Source organism: Bidens hawaiensis, unplaced genomic scaffold (genome assembly GCF_021521415.1).
Source record: "Bidens hawaiensis isolate Kalapana, Puna unplaced genomic scaffold, B.hawaiensis_p1.1 tig00016045_1, whole genome shotgun sequence".
In the NCBI taxonomy this organism is placed as follows: domain Eukaryota; kingdom Viridiplantae; phylum Streptophyta; class Magnoliopsida; order Asterales; family Asteraceae; genus Bidens; species Bidens hawaiensis.
The window spans coordinates 555396-573179 of record NW_027492457.1 but is presented as its reverse complement, the minus strand read 5'-3'; the positions used below and the strand labels follow the sequence as shown (position 1 = coordinate 573179).

At 33.8% G+C, this 17784-nt stretch overlaps 4 protein-coding genes across 4 annotated transcripts; 2 read left to right on the top strand and 2 right to left on the bottom strand.

Annotated features, from left to right (window-relative positions):
• Positions 1–6: 6 nt before the first annotated feature.
• LOC143550540 (NAC domain containing protein 50-like) lies at positions 7–1519 on the bottom strand (the record flags this gene model as incomplete). The annotated part of the gene is made up of 2 exons (XM_077041166.1): positions 1357–1519; positions 7–242 (listed from the first exon to the last, which is right to left on the bottom strand). Coding segments are annotated over exons 1-2 (399 nt in total), but the record flags the coding sequence as incomplete, so codon positions are not given.
• Positions 1520–2986: 1467 nt separating this feature from the next.
• Positions 2987–4228, bottom strand: LOC143550531 (zinc finger protein ZAT5-like). Its single transcript, XM_077041161.1, has one exon. It carries the CDS (start codon positions 4013–4015, stop codon positions 2987–2989), a length of 1029 nt encoding a protein of 342 aa, XP_076897276.1. The 5' UTR covers positions 4016–4228.
• A 2224-nt stretch (positions 4229–6452) lies between these two features.
• LOC143550530 (uncharacterized) lies at positions 6453–10005 on the top strand. Its single transcript, XM_077041160.1, has 6 exons — positions 6453–6471; positions 6961–7160; positions 7311–7450; positions 8286–8423; positions 8516–8575; positions 9639–10005. Exons 2-6 carry the CDS (start codon positions 7016–7018, stop codon positions 9813–9815), a joined length of 660 nt encoding a protein of 219 aa, XP_076897275.1. The 5' UTR covers positions 6453–6471; positions 6961–7015; the 3' UTR covers positions 9816–10005.
• A 1528-nt stretch (positions 10006–11533) lies between these two features.
• LOC143550552 (cyclin-L1-1-like) lies at positions 11534–15834 on the top strand. The gene is made up of 7 exons (XM_077041177.1): positions 11534–11697; positions 11787–11868; positions 12731–13041; positions 13123–13396; positions 14334–14691; positions 15434–15469; positions 15579–15834. The coding sequence occupies exons 1-7, from the start codon at positions 11546–11548 to the stop codon at positions 15647–15649; spliced, it is 1284 nt and encodes a 427-aa protein (XP_076897292.1). The 5' UTR covers positions 11534–11545; the 3' UTR covers positions 15650–15834.
• Positions 15835–17784: the final 1950 nt, after the last annotated feature.

Sequence of the window (17784 nt, the reverse complement as noted above, 5' to 3'; positions counted from 1 at the left end):
AAGTTTATATTCATGCATGACCCAATCGGTGCGTTTGCCATCTGGGGCCCGCCCATTATGGAAAACCAATGTCTTCTTCGTCCCTATGATTTGGTCTTTATGGCGTACGATTCGGTCCTTCCCAGTAGCCTTCCAGTAGCCATGCCCGGTAGCACGGTTCAAACGAGAACCGTTGCCATATTTCTTGTCAACAGGGCTAAAGAAGTACCATTCTTGGTCTCTTGAATTTAATTGTGAAAAGTCTATAAAACCACATATCATAACAGATCAATATCTTTATCCTAAATGTATATATCGTGTTCTCATATGAGATAACGACTTCAGCAACAACAAAAAGAGAAATATTCTAAAACATCAATCTGACTAGATTCTGTAAAGTGAAGCCCTCATTAGAGATAGCAACTTTTAACCATAAATCACAACAAAAAAACCAATGAATATATCCTTATTTGTGTTAAACTAGGGCTGTAAACGGACCGACCAAACTGGACGAGATCTTGTTTGTGTTCGTTCATTAAGCTTTTGTCAGACAAACGAACGGTTCATGAACACTTTACTGAACAAAATTTCATGTGTGTGTTTGCTCATTAAGGAACTGAGCTAGTTTGTATTCGTTCGTGTCCATTCATTAATTTTGTAAACGGACACTAATGGACAGTTGGACACAAACGAACATAGTCGGACACCAATGAGCATAAACGAACACAAACAAACATAAGTGAACATATATTGATTTGAGAATAATAATCATTAAATCAACAAAAAAACCCAAAAAGTACACCACATAATCTTGGCTTAAATTAAATAATAGGGTAAAAATAAATAAATAAATAAATCAAAATAGTAATAGCAAAAATCTAATAAATAAACATATAAATGTGTAAACGAACGTAACCGGGCAGACGAATAAACGAAACGAACAAATCACCGAGCATTCACGAACACTACTAAACAAGTGCCGCCTTTGTTCGTGTTCGTTCGTTAAGCTTACCGAACGAAATTCCTTGTTCATGTTCGTTCATTTATTAAACGGACAAACACAAACGAACTTCCTGCAAACGGTTCGCCGGATGCTCAGTTCATTTACAGCCCTAAAAAGAAACCAGTTTCCAAAAATTATTGTACATTTTATATATGTCAAATATAAAACAACAAAATACATTTGTGTAAAATTAGTATCTTCAATTAAGTGAAGATACTAATTAATAATTCAAGTAACAAACAATACATTGTAGATACACAATCTTTGCATAATTATTATTAATGAAACAATATTTTCTTCAAAATCCCAAATAGTTCCCAATTGCAATGAAATCATCAATTGCTAAAAAAAAAAAAAAAAAAAAATTGTTATACCGGCAAGTTCCCAGGGTTCAGATTTGTAGACATCAGTTTCGGATACGGCTTGAAACCTAAAGGGCAAGCCACACACCTTCCGTCTTAGATAATACCTCACAAGCTCCTCGTCGGTTGGGTGAAAACGAAACCCTGGTGCAAGAGATGTCGGCGGCACCACCATCAATTCGTGACCCATGAAATTGAAATTGAAGATGTTAAGAAGAAGAAGAAGAAGAAGAAATGAGAATTGGGATTGGATTGGATTGGATTGGATTGGATTGGAGGTGAAGACACACACGCACACCAACGGGATGAAGATGATGCTTGCTTCACACGATAATCAACAAAGCACCTTAAGTGGTTCTCTTTTCTTTTCTTTTCTTTTCTTTTTTACCAAGAAACAAACAAAATAGGCCCAATCTTGGAAAAACCTAACGACTATTTAGCACGTGTCAAATCATGTCGGGTTGACGGGTTGATAGGCTTCGGTTTGGCGAATTAGCATATTGAGATTCTTCAATCCTAACTCAGCCCATATTTTTATTCATGTCGTGGCAAGCCATTTAAATTCGTGTCGTGGTCAGATTGTGTTTCGGGTCAACCAATGTTTTACCATGTTTTTCAATACATGGCTAATTATGCTTTGTATTGAGCTTGGAGGACATCAAAGCCTCTTTCAACGTACTTTCTTGTGGATTTGTGTTGTTTTTTAATTCCAATCATATATGTGAAGATTTTCACTAGTGTAGCTCATTCAAGTTAAACACTATGTGTGAAAAAAATATATTCAATATAAATTGCATGAGTGAGCATTGCCTTCTAAGTCAAGCTTGATTACTGGAGTTAACTTACCACATTAATGATGCTGTTAGAGCATGCTACCCCAATACAAATAGTCAATGCTTCCAGCATTACAATAAACTCGTGTTTTATTTTAATGTGCTTCTAGTAAACCTTGCATGTCAAAAGGGTTGGTTTTCTTAGATATTGTTCTTAAAAATTTCAATAGCAGATTTACCCATCTACAACACATTTAGAGCGTGCTTGGGATTGAGTTTAAAAATGCTTATTGGCTTTTTTAAAAAAACTATTTTGAAAAGTTAGGATTTGGGGCTTTTGAAAAACTGTTTTTTAACCTTTTCAAAAAGCTAAAATTAAAAATATTTTTGTGATTGCGAAACACATTTTAACTTATTGGTCTTTTGAAAACACGAATAAGCCAATAAACATTTTTCAAACTTAATCCCGAAATTTGACAGAAGTACGTATTGGTCACATGATGTGCTATATAGCAACTTTCATATGATACATATAGTGAAATTATTAAAAAACTCCCTCTTATTGTATTTACTATTTTATATAGCTCTAACCATTATAAAATTAAAGTTGAGATCCAATTCATGACTAAACACTGAATATATATATGCTTAATAAAACTTAATTTCAAAAGGAAAGGAAAACAAGTTTTATTCAACAAAAGAGACAATTGTCAGTCATTTACATATTTCACAATTTATCAATACCCTAACTAACAAATTATGGTACAAAGTTTGGTCTGTTTAGATTAATAATCTAACATCTACCTTTACAAGATATTAATTTAACTTATGCATTAATAAAAATTTAAAACATGAAGTCACACTTTTGTTTAGTAGTGACAATCCACCAATGATGGTGCGGCGGACAAGTGAACAGCCGGTTGTTCTTTGTCCTCATTTTCCACCGCCGGTGACAACGCAAAGGTCCGTTTTTCACGTTCATCATCCTTCGCAGCGGATGCCATGGTTTCGCGAGGTGCCGGAAGGTTAAGATCCAAACCTAAACACAATGCATCATTATTCGACTTCCTGTCATACACCTCCATGGTGGTTACCTGAGTGTATGGTATTAAAGACAATGTGGTGGCATTGTTGTGTCCGGTTTTGTTTCGGCCACCGGCTGCCCGGTGTCGCCTCATGTGGCCGCCTAATGCCTGGCCGGAATTAAACTCGGTGCCACAAATCGAGCATTCGTGGAGCTTGGAGGAGGAGGCCTTCATGATGTTTCCAACGATGGAAACTCGATTATTTAATTGGAAAGAGAGAGAAGACGACGACGGATAATGGTCATTCGTTGAGAGGTATTCGGGTGGTGGTGGCTCATTGTTGTCAAGAACAGCCATGTATGGTAGCGGTTTACGTATGTCTTCGTTGTTTCGAGGCTTTTTATGGCTGGCTCGATGGCCTCCAAGAGCTTGAAACGACGAAAACGTCCGGCTGCATGTCTTGCATTCGTAAACATACATTCCTGCGGCTCCTGTGGCTGAGGATTGTATGTACTTTTTGCTATTAAATTTGAAACCTCCATCATAATCGTCTTTGTTTTTCCTTGGTGTCCAAAGGTCTAATGGCTGACCTCTAGATAGGAGTATTAGCGATTCTGCGGTGTCTTCTTCTTCAGCGGTGACATCAACCCCTGGAAAACCAGAAGAAGACATCGGAGAATATGAATGTGCTAATTCATTGATATTGGAGGATGAGAATGTGAAGCGAATCGGGGATTGTGGCCTTTGACGCTTGGTGCGTTTGCCCTTAGCGACGTTGGTCATGTCCTTGGGACCATCATCTTGATCCAAGGCGCCACCAGGGGTTGCTGCGGTGGTGGTGGCGGTGGCAGTTTGTTCTTCGGCAGCCTCCATGGCAGGCTAGGCTTATGATTACAATCGGAATAACCACTCAAGACCATCACCTGGCCACCTAAAGAAAGAAAAATGCATGGAGAGAAAATATAGGGTTAAAGAGGAAGCAATACAAGTAGTGAGAGGTGGTGATGCATGCATTTATATATTGTTGTGCATGTGAGTGGGAGATCGAGAGAGAGAAGTGGTGAATAGTGGATGGCACACAAAAGTTTAAAAACTAAAGGCCATATCTTTTCTTATAAACGTGTATTCTCTCTCTTATTTCTGTCTCTAGATTTTTGGTTTTGAATAAAAGAGATTGTGTTAATTATGACCATTAGTATTGTTGAAGGGATATACAAGTGTGTTTGTTAAAAGTTTGTCGTCAACTAATAATATAACATGATCCAAGGTATAATGTACTTATGCCTCTTGTAATGTAGAACAAACATGCAATGCATTGATTTAATTTTAATGTCATCCAAACCATGTTTTTATACTTTTGTATATTCCTTAATTATGATTAATTAATAAAGAAAATTGTATAAAAATTTATGAATTACATCCCATTTGAGGATCTTGGTGGATTAAAATGTAATATAACTTAGCTTTTAGGGTTTATATTGATTAAATAAGAATCTCAAGACAAATATAGTCTTTTAACCCAAACATGATTGCACAAAAATGCATATAAAGTAAAAAAGTAAATTAGAAAGCCCCGAATGCGAATGCCCTAGTGATTATTGATTAGTGATGTGCATGATCGGAATTACACAATTATATTTTAAGTTTATATAAACGATAAATACCCATATACTACACACACGTAGACACGTGCACTATCATATATGTAATATGATACTGGTAAGAATTAAGTATCATCTAAACACATCGTCTATGCAACTCATAGATATCTAAATCATTATCGCTATCTATTCTATTGCCTTTTGTTAAGATTTGTATTCTTTTTAAAGCAAGAAAGTAACAAGCGTAATGAAAATCTAACTATACTATTAAAAGAATAACTATTGTTTATCATTAAACTAGGCCTTCCACATAGGCTGTTAAGTGTATAAGTTTCCAATTTAACAAATTTCACGTAAATATCTATTTTGGTTTAACTAAAGTTGTTCCATTTTTACAGTTTTAAATCGGAATAACAAAATGAAAAATATATTTTTTTGTGGCAATCGAACTCACTACCTTGCTTAAAATATTTGTGACTTACCAATCCACCATGATGAATTGATGCTAACCTTCTTTTTCCCTCAATGTGTATAGATTTATAAAATTCCATTTTGATTTCTTTTAAAATACAAATACAATATCTACGTATTATAGGAAATATGTTATGTGTTATTATAATGCTTTAAATGATTTTAGGGATGAATTTATAAATCGATCATCTTTGTGCATATGTTCTATTATGTATATCCCTTATCTTTGAAAGCTTATGATTAAGAAGATTAAAGGTATGTAACTATAATGTTTTCACATTAAATCATATACAATTTTATATGTAATATATTTTACAAATTTTCGTATTGCATAGTCAATGGATACTCAAATTTTATATGTTAAAAGTAAGTTATTTTTTACAACTATTTAGTTTAAATGTTACAACTAATGTTCATTTATTATTTTTTTAATTTCTTTGTTTTAGAATATATCATCTAGTATATTTGTTTCTACTTCAGTGAAATAAACAAAACTTTTTGGATGTTGCATAGTATATGGGGCTTATATATAACATATATGAGTTTATTATTTAAAGATTACCTAATAGATGATGAAGTTTTTATTAATATGTCTTTTTAATGGTTTAAATACTAAAGATGTTTGAAGGTATAATTTTTCTTACTTTGTCTTTATATGTTGTTTTGTTCATAAGAAAAACAACAATGTTTGAGCCGTAAATTTAATTTTAAACTAGGATTGTTCAAAGGGTAAGATCCTACCATTTTATCTAATATCTTACCCGGATCCTTTACCCTTTTAGGAAGAAATGTGAACCCGAGACCCTATCCTCTAAACAATAAAAGGTCGGGTATAAATAAGGGTTTCAAGGGTCCAACCTTTTATCCTTTAAAGCAGTAATCGCAGCTCATCTTCTGCATTTACTAGTTGCATATATCATATATGTATTTAATATATAAATCCTAGAAAAATTATACTTTTATTTAATAACATACTAACTCTAATTTCGAAAGTTTATCAACAATTTGAACCGATGCAAATAATATTCACATTCATAAATTTCATGTTGAGAATAATTCAGTAATTTTCATATATATATATATATATATATATATGTGTGTGTGTTTGTGTTGATTGTTGACTTTGGTTCGACTTTACCAGTCCATCAAGTTTAACGACCGTCCCACGCCTGCGATCTATACCGTTATATTATTATCCGTTAATCTCCGCTGTAAATCACCTTCTAATTAGGGTTCTTATTGAACTTCATTTATAAGGTAAATTATTCCCAATTTTCCTAAATTCTCATCTAATTTCCATCTTCGATCTTATACTTGATCTATAATTTCAATTCTACTACTGGGCTCTTCATAGTCATGCGTAATTTTGCCACCAGCCCAAATTGGTGTTAATTATTCTTAAATCAAAGATTTTGTCTTTTTTGTCATTGAAATTGTCTTTAGTATTTATTGTAAAAGTGCAAACTTTTTGATTGATTGATCGTGAATTTTAGGTCACTTTTACATAAGATGATTACATGTCACAATTTAATATGCACATCAGGTGTTTGATGAAATGCCTCAATGAGTTATGGCTCAGCTTTTGGTACCACATTTCATTGATTTGATATAATTTGTGATCTAGTGGATATACATACATACATACATACATACATATATGTGTATATATATATATATATATATATATATATATATATATATATATATATATATTCAAGTTACCATCTTTTGGTTTTTGTTTACTAGGTAATGTAATTTGCATCTAAACACATAAATATAGCCCGTCGCCTATTGGAAAATAATGGATTTTGTGTCGGTTGCTCTTGCTGTGGTTATTGCTTCCACATTACTTGTGGCCCGGGTTTTTTATGTTATATCTCAAAGTAGCAAACCCGCGCATAATACTTCTCAGAAGAGTTTGAGCACCCTTGTTGTTCTAGGTTCAGGTATGTTTTTAAACGCACATCCACACTTGATCTTACGAAAAAGTAACTTACGTAATTTAACTAGTTTTTAAGCTCAAAATTCACATGTTTTCATTACATAAAGTCGTAAACTCTATAAAATGCCGGTGTCATTGTTTGGTTTTTGTGTAGGGGGACACACCGCAGAGATGATAAATTTGTTGAATGTTCTACAAAAAGATCGATTTGCTCCAAGATTTTACATTGCTGCAGCAACAGATAACATGAGTCTTCAAAAAGCACGTGTTTTTGAGGACGTGTTGGATGATAAGGTGGTTCAAACAAAATATGATATTGCCTGTTATTATTGTTCCATTGATGCATTAAGTTTTTTGCATGTGGACAGGGTAATGAGTTTATCAAATTTTCTTGAATTTTGGCAACCATTTGTAGCTGAAAATTTGCAATGTTGGGTTGTGTTTTCTTTAACCAATAATAGCTGGAGCTCATGGCTTTCACTTCTTGCCATTATGATTGTTGTTAGGGGTCTAAACGAGCCGAGCAAAGCCCGAGCTTGCCTAAGATTGAGCTCGGCTTGTTAACTAAAGAAAGCTCTTGCTTGGCTCGTTTTGAGCTCTATTTTCAAAGCACGTGCTTGGTGCGCGAGTAGTTTTACGAGCCTAAACTCGACTTAATTATTATTTTACTATTTTATACTTATTCAGTTATTTTATGTATATGCATTTATAATTATTTTGTGTATTTTTATAGTTATATTTGTATATTACATAATACATATTATTTAGTTATTTTATCATTATTTTATGTATAATATATTTATTATACCAATATATATTTAATAGGATTGCGAGCTTAATCATGCTTGATAAGTGAAGCTTGAGCTTGAACAGAGGGCTCGAGTTCGTTTAAGTTTGCCTCGATTCGAGCTCTTAGCGAGCCGATTTAAGTAGCTCACTGGTGGATCGACTCGTTTACACCTTTAATCCTTGTTTATAAGTTATATTCTTTTTTTTTTTCATTTTATTTCTTACTAGAATAATGCCATTTTGTTTTTTAACCAACTCGTTTACTTTTTTCATTTTATTTCTTACTAGAATAATGCCATTTTGTTTTTTAACCAACTCGTTTACAACCCTACTTGTCCAGACAAGTTTGCAGGGGCCAGAATTTATGCAGATATATAGAAGCCGAGAAGTGGGTCAATCATATATCACCTCAGTTGGAACAACATTATATGCTTTAGGTCATGCTTTGTGGCTCATGGTCAAAATCAGACCTCAAGTGGTACTTATTATCTTTGTTTACTTCATTATTGATCCTATTTTGTACTTTTATTGTCATATTATAGTTTTAATAACATTTCATATGCTATGCAGATTCTATGCAACGGTCCTGGAACTTGTATTCCCATATGTGCAATCGCCTTTATTTTCAAGGTTCAACTTTATGTACTACTCTCTACATATAAATCGCTTCATTTCATTTCACACAAGTTTTTTTGTGTTATAAATTATAGGTGTTTTGACCTAGGGGTGTGCATGGGTCGGTCTGTGTTGGTTTTGGGATCAAATTGAACTAAAAACTGAAAATTCGGGTTTTGAGTTTTTAAAAACCCATGGATTTCAGTTTTCTCGTTTTGGGGTTTTTCGGTCTTACCATTTGGGTTTGAACTTTGGTGCTGAAAAATAAACTGGCCCAAAATAATGAATTTGGGCCTAAATTTTCTTATTAGTTGACGATTAATTGATTATTATACATTTGGCTAAAATATATGGGTTACCCTATTTGTTAATTTCTTATTAATTACTTAAAAGTTCAAAATTAAAAATGAAAATCCTTAGTCCTTACATCTTGTTCGGTTTTTTCTGATTTTGTTACCTGCAAAACGAAACCAAACTGAAAAATTCGGTTTTTAAAGAAACGTAAAACAAAACCGTCGGTTTTATTTGGAATAATTTGGGTTCGTTTTTTCAGTTTTATGCATGCCCCTAGTTTGACCCGTAAAACATGGGTCAGGTTTGATCCGAAAAAAGTTGTCTAGAACTTTTATGATTAATTAATTTAATCAAATATTATTACAAAAGTTATATTATTTTTTGGTGATAATATGTTCTTTTGATTTAATCGATTTATGCATTAAAAATACACTTTAGTGACTTATTATTAATTAATTTAATCTAACAGCATTACAAAAGTTGTATTATTTTTCAATGATAATGATAATCTATCCTTTTTATTTAATCAATTTATGCGTTAAAAATACACTTTTGTGACTTATGCTATTTTTTGAACCATTTTGTTTTATGCTATTTTTTTTAACTAATTGACACGTTTGAGATATAACATTAGCCAAATCTCTCAGTTAATAAGTAATTTAGTTGAAACTGCATGTACTAAAATCAGCTAGTGCTCATTTAAGCACCTACTAGTCAAAGTCAAACAAAGTCCATAAACCGTATAGCAAAGTCAAACATTGTTTATTTGCATTTAAAACTTCAGGTTTTGGGAATCAGATGGTCAAATATTTTCTACGTTGAGAGTATTGCAAGAGTCAAAAGACTATCACTGAGCGGTTTGCTTCTTTACAAATTACGAATGGCAGATCAGTTGTTTGTGCAGTGGCCGCAACTACAAAAACAATATCCTCGGGCTCATTATGTGGGGCAACTGATGTAGGCCAGTTGGCTATTGCTTGTTTGTGTTTAAAGTTATACAACTGCCAAGATTACAACATTCATATAGGTTTTGGATTCAATTTCTAGCTTTTTGTGAAATAGTTTTACAAGTTGAGGGTGGTAAAGGAAATATTACTGTTTGTCCGAGGATGGTTGTTACTGCAAGATTTTTGAGATCCTATGCTTTGCAGTTAAAGCGGTCCAAAATCAAATATCAGTCAAAGGCCGCTATTTGAGATATAAGTTTATCACAATGAGATGGCGGTAATTTCGATATCATGCAAAATTTATAGTATTATATACATATATATAAACATAAAATGTATATAATATTAATAGTACTATCAAAAGTCAAACACAAAAGTGTCGAGATGTAAACCATGATTTAATCACAGGCAACGAAATTTTCCTTCCAAGTCCATAACAACAAAGGAATCCAATCGCTCATCAAGATAGCGGTTGAATAACGGTCCGTGGCGCCGATAATAGCGGTTACGCTATTCCGCACCGCCATTTGACAATGATATTTTGCAAGGGACCGCTATCCTAGCGCTATTGAACGCATAGGCTGTTGTCGTTCATCTTCACAGGCCATCCCTATTTTGGTATTGCCTCTAGTTTGTGATTGTGAAAGGTGAAGAGAACAGCAATTACGATTATGATCCACCGGAAACAAATGCGTATTATTTGTTTTGTTTCGATATGCTAGAAATTGTGGATGTAATTGACGATCTCTCTCTCGTCTTAGCCTTTCTGGTGAGAATGGTGATGAAGAACATTAGTGACGAAGGGGCATTGGAAGGAAGAAGCGTGTGGTCGGGGATGGAGGTGGTGGCTCATTTGAATGTGTGGTATTTTGTTTTGATCGTGGTTCAGGAGGAAAAGAAGTATGGTTGTCGCTTTTAACCGAACCCCGACCCGAGAACACCCGTATCCAAATCCGAACTAATCCGATTAAAAAACCTAAATTCGAGAAAGACTAACCAGAACCCGAACCGAAGTAATTTGGGTTGGTTCTTGGGTTTGATTTATGGGTTTCGGGTCAACCCCAAAAACCCGGATAAACTCTTTGTTTTAAAACCAAATATACTTTCAAGTATAATAGGTTAAGCCTTTAGCCGCTAAGATTATCAAGATCTGGTTCACATCTATTGTTTTCATTTTACCTATTATGGATCGACTATTTATTTATTGTTTATTTATGTTTTCGATTTATGATCGAGCACCTTAATCATGATAAATCGAAAACGATTTTGTTTTTTTATTATGGTTTGACTTACCATTCTTTTAATTGTTTTATCGGGCTATCTTATTTTATTATATGGCTACTTAATTTACGAATGTTAGATTATGTTAGTTTTCTTTCTTTCTTTTTTTCTGGTCTAGGTTACTCACTTGGAATCGGGTCTATTCCCAAACCGACCTACCCGACCCGACTTTACAATCGTATAAAAGTTTTATACCAAAGCTTGAGCCTTTTATTCAAATCAATCAATCAATCACACCAATCTTCACCTCTCCGACTAACTCCTCCGACGTGGCAAACGGTAAACCCTAATTTGTTATTATTAACTTACCGTTGGTAATTCGTAACCCTAGTTCTGTAATTCAATTGAACAGGCTATAGAATACATCGAATCTGTGCTGCTTTTGATTGCTTCATTTGTTAAATATCATCAAATATTCAAGTTATTAAGTTTATTATTGTGATAGGTGTAGGGTCCATCAGCTATGATTTACACAGCTATTGATACATTCTATCTAACCAATGACCAACTCGAGAACACGCCTTCGAGAAAAGACGGAATCGATGAAGCAACCGAAACAACGCTTAGGATATACGGCTGTGATCTTATTCAAGAAAGTGGCATTTTGCTTAAGTTGTATCCTTTGTTTTTATTTATATCAAAAGCTTATTTGTTTTATTGTTAAGTAATTGGATTGTGAAAGACCTTAACTGCATACCACACAGACCACAACAGGTTATGGCTACGGGTCAGGTTTTGTTTCATCGGTTTTACTGCAAGAAATCATTCGTTAAGTTCAACGTGAAGGTTTGTTTTTTTTCTTTTATTTTTATATATAATACAAGTTATTCCAGTTCATCTAGGCCTGTAAATGAACCGAACGTTTAGTGAATTATCTGTGAGCCTTTCAGTGAAAAGTTTATTTATTTAATAAATTAATGAACATGAAGTCATGAACAGCATTTTAAGTTCATTTGATTAAACGAACGAACATGAACACTTGGCTTGTTCGTTCATTTATGTTTGTGAACTTTTGTTTTTGTTGGTTTATGTTTCTTTGTTTATGCTCATTTATGCTAGTTTACGTTTGTTTAAGTTTCACTTATATATTTGTTAATAAAGTTTAAGTTAATCACAATTTAGTCTAGTTTTATGAAATTAAAGTATTGATTACAATTTAATTTAGTTAGTTTTATAGCCAAGCAGTTTGATGCTCACGATTAGTTTTAATTGTTTGCTGAATTATTTTCAGCCTTTAGTGTTCGTTTACGTTTGTGAGCCTTGTGTTTATATTGTTAATGAACAAACATAACAAACACAAACATGTTCATTATCTTGACGAACAAACACAAACAAGAACGCTCTGTTTGTTTGATTGTTCGTTAAACTATGTTTGATTACGCTCGTGAACCGTTCGTTTTTGTTGTTAACGAACAAACAGAAAGGAACACAAGCATGTTCATTTTCTGAACGAACGAACGAACATGACCAAGAACACAACACTCGTATAATTGTTCGTGACTTCGTGCTCAATCGTTTTTTTTGTTAAGCTAAACAAACAAACATCAACATGCTTCGTTCATGTTTGTGTTCTTTTACAGGCCTAAATTCAATTTAATTAAAGCTTGTATTTTTATAATCCTGAGGGTATGTATGTAATTTTACTCAGAGAATTGCTGCTGGTTGCGTGCTACTCGCCTCAAAACTTGAAGAAAACCCTAGAAGAGCAAGATATATCCTAAACGTTTTTTATAGAATGGAATGTAGAAGAGAGAACCTACCAATCGAGCATTTAGAAGCCTTTTCACAAAAATATTCAGAATTAAAAATGGATTTAATAAGATCCGAACGCCATTTATTGCGTGAGCTCGGTTTCATCTGCCATGTTGAACACCCTCATAAATTCATATCAAATTACCTTGCTACCCTTGAAACACCCTCAGAGTTAAGACAAGAAGCTTGGAATCTTGCAAATGATAGGTAATTACGAATGATCAAATTCTCACTCCTTTCACCAAAGGTCAAACTGACGAAATAATGATATAATTATGTTTTTGACAGCTTGCGGACAACTTTATGTGTGCGGTTCAAGAGTGCGGTTGTGGCATGTGGAGTTGTGTATGCAGCTGCACGCAGGTTTCATGTACCCTTGCCTGAAAACCCACCATGGTGGAAAGCTTTTGATGCTGATAAAGCGGGCATTGATGAAGTTTGTAGAGTTTTAGCTCATTTGTATACTCTTCCGAAGGCACAATATATACCGGTTTGCAAACAAGATGGCTCGTTTACGATGTCTAATAGGTTATCTGATTCACCTTCACAACCAATTCCCAAGGTTCACTTCTGTTTGTATTTTCTGTCTGGGTTAGGTTGGTTGCGGTTGGGTTGGGTTCGGCTGATTCACCAACATTTTTTAGTTCTTTTCTTCTGAGTTTTTTAAATAACTATGTTGTAAAAAAACTAATATCATTTGATGAGTTGAGGGATCTTTGAAGAGAGCTAAAAGAATTTTTGATAGTTTTCACTTTCAGCCGGTTTCATTGCCTGTAAATGAACTGAACGATCATGGATGTAACAAGTTCGTGCTCGTTTGTTTAATTTTAATTGAACAGTCGGGCATGGACATTTAAACGAATGGGATTCGTTTATGTTTGTTCATTAACAGTATAAACGAACGGTTCACGGATGCAATTGAACATAGATGACTGAACATAACTGAATTAAAAGTAAACCTGGATAATAGTGCTGTGAACTTGTAATTGGCTAAAAATTTTTATACTAGATTTATGGGTGAATAACTGAGTTTATTAATGAACGAACTTAAACAAACGTATATTAATGAACATTTGGTTCATTTAATATAATGAACAAAAACTTTTATTTGTGTTCGTTAAACGAATGCCCTGCTGATAAATGGGTGAATAACTGAGTTTATTAATGAACGTAAATGAAAGAAAAACAAACGTATATTAACGAACATTTGGTTCATTTAATATAATGAACAAAAACTTTTATTCGTGTTCGTTAAAAGAATGCCCTGCCGAATGATTCACCAAACGTTCGGTTCGTTTACAGTCCTGGGTTTCATTGCTAACCATGTTTTAAAAGTCACCCATTAGACAGGCAATATTACACATATCAACTTGTTTTTAAGTGTATCTGTCCAAAATGTCACCTATATATATATATATATATATATATATATATATATATTTATTTTTCTTTTATTATTTTAGCACGCAACATGATTCAAAATTTTGTATGTGTGATAGGAAGTTCCATCAAGTGGGCCCCCAATTCTTGATGATACGGATACAAAAGATGTTAATTCTGCAGCTGTTAATTCTGATTCAAAAGATGCCCTAATAAAAGATTCGACAAAGAATGATGATGATATTCAGAAGATTCCGGTTGAGGGAGATGCTAAAGTAGAAACCGTTTCAAAAGGTAAAGAATATGCAACTGATACCAGCATTGAGCGGTCAAAGGACAGGGAACGGGATAGAGAAAGGGATAGGGATAGACACAAGGCTCGTGACCGTGAAAGAGGGAGAGACTTTGAAGGTGATCGGGACAGAGAAAAAGTAAAAGTCAGGAGACACCGGTCAAAGGACAGAGGAAAAGATTCAGGTTAGTTTCTACTTTCTACTTTGTTATGACTTGCTAATTAGGCATGTAAACTGAATGTTCAATTAACTATTTGGGGGGGAAGTTTGTTTATTTAATAAGCGAACGAACATGAACAATTTTTTTCCCCTTAGTAAACAAATGGTCATGAACAAATGTCTCGTTCGTTCATTTATGTTCATGAACGTCCGTTTACGTTTTTTTATGTTAGTTTACGTGTGTTTAAGTTCGTTCATTTATATTTTGGGCTTTTAGCACCCACTACAATTTAGGCTAGTTTTATTAATATTTTAGGCTTGACATATTGCATTTAGTTTTAATTGGTGTTCGCTTGGTTATGTTTTTTCATCTATATTTAGTTATGTTCATTCGTTAGTGTTCGTGAACTTTTTCGCTTATACTATTAACAAACGAACACAAACAAACACGAACACACATTTTTTTAACAAACCAACACGGACTAGAAAACCTTGCTCGTTTAATTGTTTTGTGCTTGATCTTGTATTCGATTAATGTTAAGACAACAGTTGGGTTAGCTGGAAGCCCTTTTTATACATTTTTTTATAATTAAAAAATCAGGGTCTTTAGTACGATAACAAAAACTATCTTACTACATAAATATCAACTTTAAAGTTGAATGATCTAGTAGATTTTTATTTTCAAGATTCATCCAGTTTACTATATATGCTATACTATTCCATAAAGTCTGATTCTCTCTTCCCTGATTATTAAATTAAATATATAGGACATGCAGAAAAGCTGAAGCACCATTCTTCTCGAGGTTAGTTTTTGTTTCTGATGTTTTTTACTGGGCATATAATTTTAAAAAATGATTTTAGTTCTACTTTGTAAAAAGTAGTGAAATTAATAGTTACACGCTGTTGTTTCAGATCGGGACTACCATGGCTCCTCATATTCTTCAAGGGAGAAGGACCGTCACAGGCATCATTCTTATGGCTAATACGTCGAGAAAAACGGTCGAATAGAATTGTATTTTTTTTATGTTACCGAGCACAATGTGAGGCCAATGAGGCTTGAGATTTTCGTGTCCGATGCTGTGTTAACCTGACTAGTATGTATTGTGCATTTTCGAAAGAATGTGTTGGATTGGCTTTAGAAAAAAACATAGGATCGTTTACTGTATCATAATACCAGCTTATCTTGGATTTAAATTTTATTTTCTCTACTTAGGTTAATTTCATACCGTACAAGGAACCTCTCTATTTCCTGAACTGAAGACCGTACTTTCTCAGTGGAATGCTATTGGGTACGTTTTTCTTTTTACTATTATTATTTTCATTTTTATTTTTTTATAGATATGATATATTCTCTTGCATTTGCAAGATCTGTGAAACTGCTTTCAGTATTCATAAGTCTGGGGATTAAAACTGTTTTCAATATTCCAGACGGACCAAAACATGTAAATTATGCAATTGTTTGAACCGTTCGGTTCGTGAGGTTGATAATTTTCAATGAAAGGGTGTAAAAGTAGGTTGCATGTCCTTTCTTATGGTGGTTACCAACAAACCATTGCAGTGGTTTGCCTTGGTCTGTTGGGGCGAGGATCGCATGATGGCCTGTACATATGTCACAAATCTGTGCATACAAGGTAACAATAAACCCCCCTGCCACTTTGTCTGCATATGATGAATCCTTTCGTCGGAATAAAGAAATAAATTGTTGTGAACAGCTATATTCCCTACAGGAGAGTGAAAATATTGATGTTGAAAACGAGTGAACGTATAAACTAGATATTGTACCCATTTTACCGGTTTGATAGTAGTACCATTGAAAATACCTATAAGTCAAATGGCACTAATACCGAAAATATAAAAACAAATGTTTCTCATCCCTAATGCTCCTGCACAAATCAATCTTATCGACAACCTGTGGTGGTGGTTTGGCATATTTGCTTATCAGGATTTGGCGACACTTTAGTTGGTCGTGGATTGACCATGAGTGACAAGTTTGACTTTTTATTAGTCAATGTTGACTTTGGTTCCCAAGATAATTTGGTGACTTATGATGTATCATATATATTCTAATGAGCTATATTATGGTTTTGGTAGATTTTGATGGTTTATAATGCGTCTTATTTGGCCGTTGCATGTTTCATTTGATTAACCATGTATATTAATTATCATAATATAGTGAGCTATATGGGGTCTTAAAAAACAAGTTAGTTCTTATTTGTGTATGATGGTGTTCATTAAGTTTTAATGTTTGAAATTTCTAGATATATGTCTATGGTTTAATCACGAATGACCAAGTTTGACTTTATTTGACCAAGAGTGACTTTGTTTGATTCAAACTGACTTTGTTTCACCGTATTCGGTGTTAATATGTTACATCTATTATTACATTCATGATTGATAATGCGTGATGAAGTTTAATTTTATTAGTCACCACTAACTTTGGTTGCCCATGATAGTTTGAAAGAGTTATAATGTATCATGCATATCTTAATGCACTATATTATGTCTTTAGGTAGCTCTTGATGGGTTATTATGTGTCTGGTGAAGTATTTATATGTTTGATTTGATAGAATATGTATATGATTGATCATGAGTTATAGGTAATATTCGTGGCTAAAAAATCCATGTTATTTAGTTGAGTAGGTGACAACTAAACCCTAGCAAAGTACATGTTTTGTAGTTGAGTAGGTGAGAACTAAAATAGAGAGGATAGAGACCAAAACATAGCATTAATTAACCTTTAACGTTAAGTACTACAATGTCAAAGAATAAGCCTACATATCCTAAAATGGCCATTGTGTTTCCATTGACATATGAATCAAACAAATAAATTATTGCCGACATACAATTAATGCCAAATACAGATAGTATAATCATTAATCAATATCAGCATTCCAATTAGTTCCTGAGCCATAAGTGGGGGCGCAAACTAGCCGAGCTGCTCGCAAGCTACTCGAGATCCTCTCGTTAAAAAGCTTGATCAAGCCGAGCTTAATCGCGCCCGAGCTCGAGCCTAAAAGTAAGCTCATTTATTAAACGAGCCAAAGCCCGAGCTTCACTTATCGAGCTTAAGCCAGCTTGCAAGTCTATACAAGCCTGTCATTTATATAGTTTTTTAATA

Bases quoted from the DNA above. Each gene is read 5' to 3' on its own strand.
- LOC143550531 (XM_077041161.1), bottom strand. From the start codon at position 4,015: ATGGAGGCTGCCGAAGAACAAACTGCCACCGCCACCACCACCGCAGCA.
- LOC143550530 (XM_077041160.1), top strand. From the start codon at position 7,016: ATGGATTTTGTGTCGGTTGCTCTTGCTGTGGTTATTGCTTCCACATTA. The intron at 8,424-8,515 runs GTACTTATTATC...TATGCTATGCAG, and splicing joins TCAAAATCAGACCTCAAGTG to ATTCTATGCAACGGTCCTGG. The intron at 8,576-9,638 runs GTTCAACTTTAT...TTAAAACTTCAG, and splicing joins CAATCGCCTTTATTTTCAAG to GTTTTGGGAATCAGATGGTC.
- LOC143550552 (XM_077041177.1), top strand. From the start codon at position 11,546: ATGATTTACACAGCTATTGATACATTCTATCTAACCAATGACCAACTC. The intron at 11,698-11,786 runs GTATCCTTTGTT...CATACCACACAG, and splicing joins AGTGGCATTTTGCTTAAGTT to ACCACAACAGGTTATGGCTA. The intron at 15,470-15,578 runs GTTAGTTTTTGT...CTGTTGTTTCAG, and splicing joins GAAGCACCATTCTTCTCGAG to ATCGGGACTACCATGGCTCC.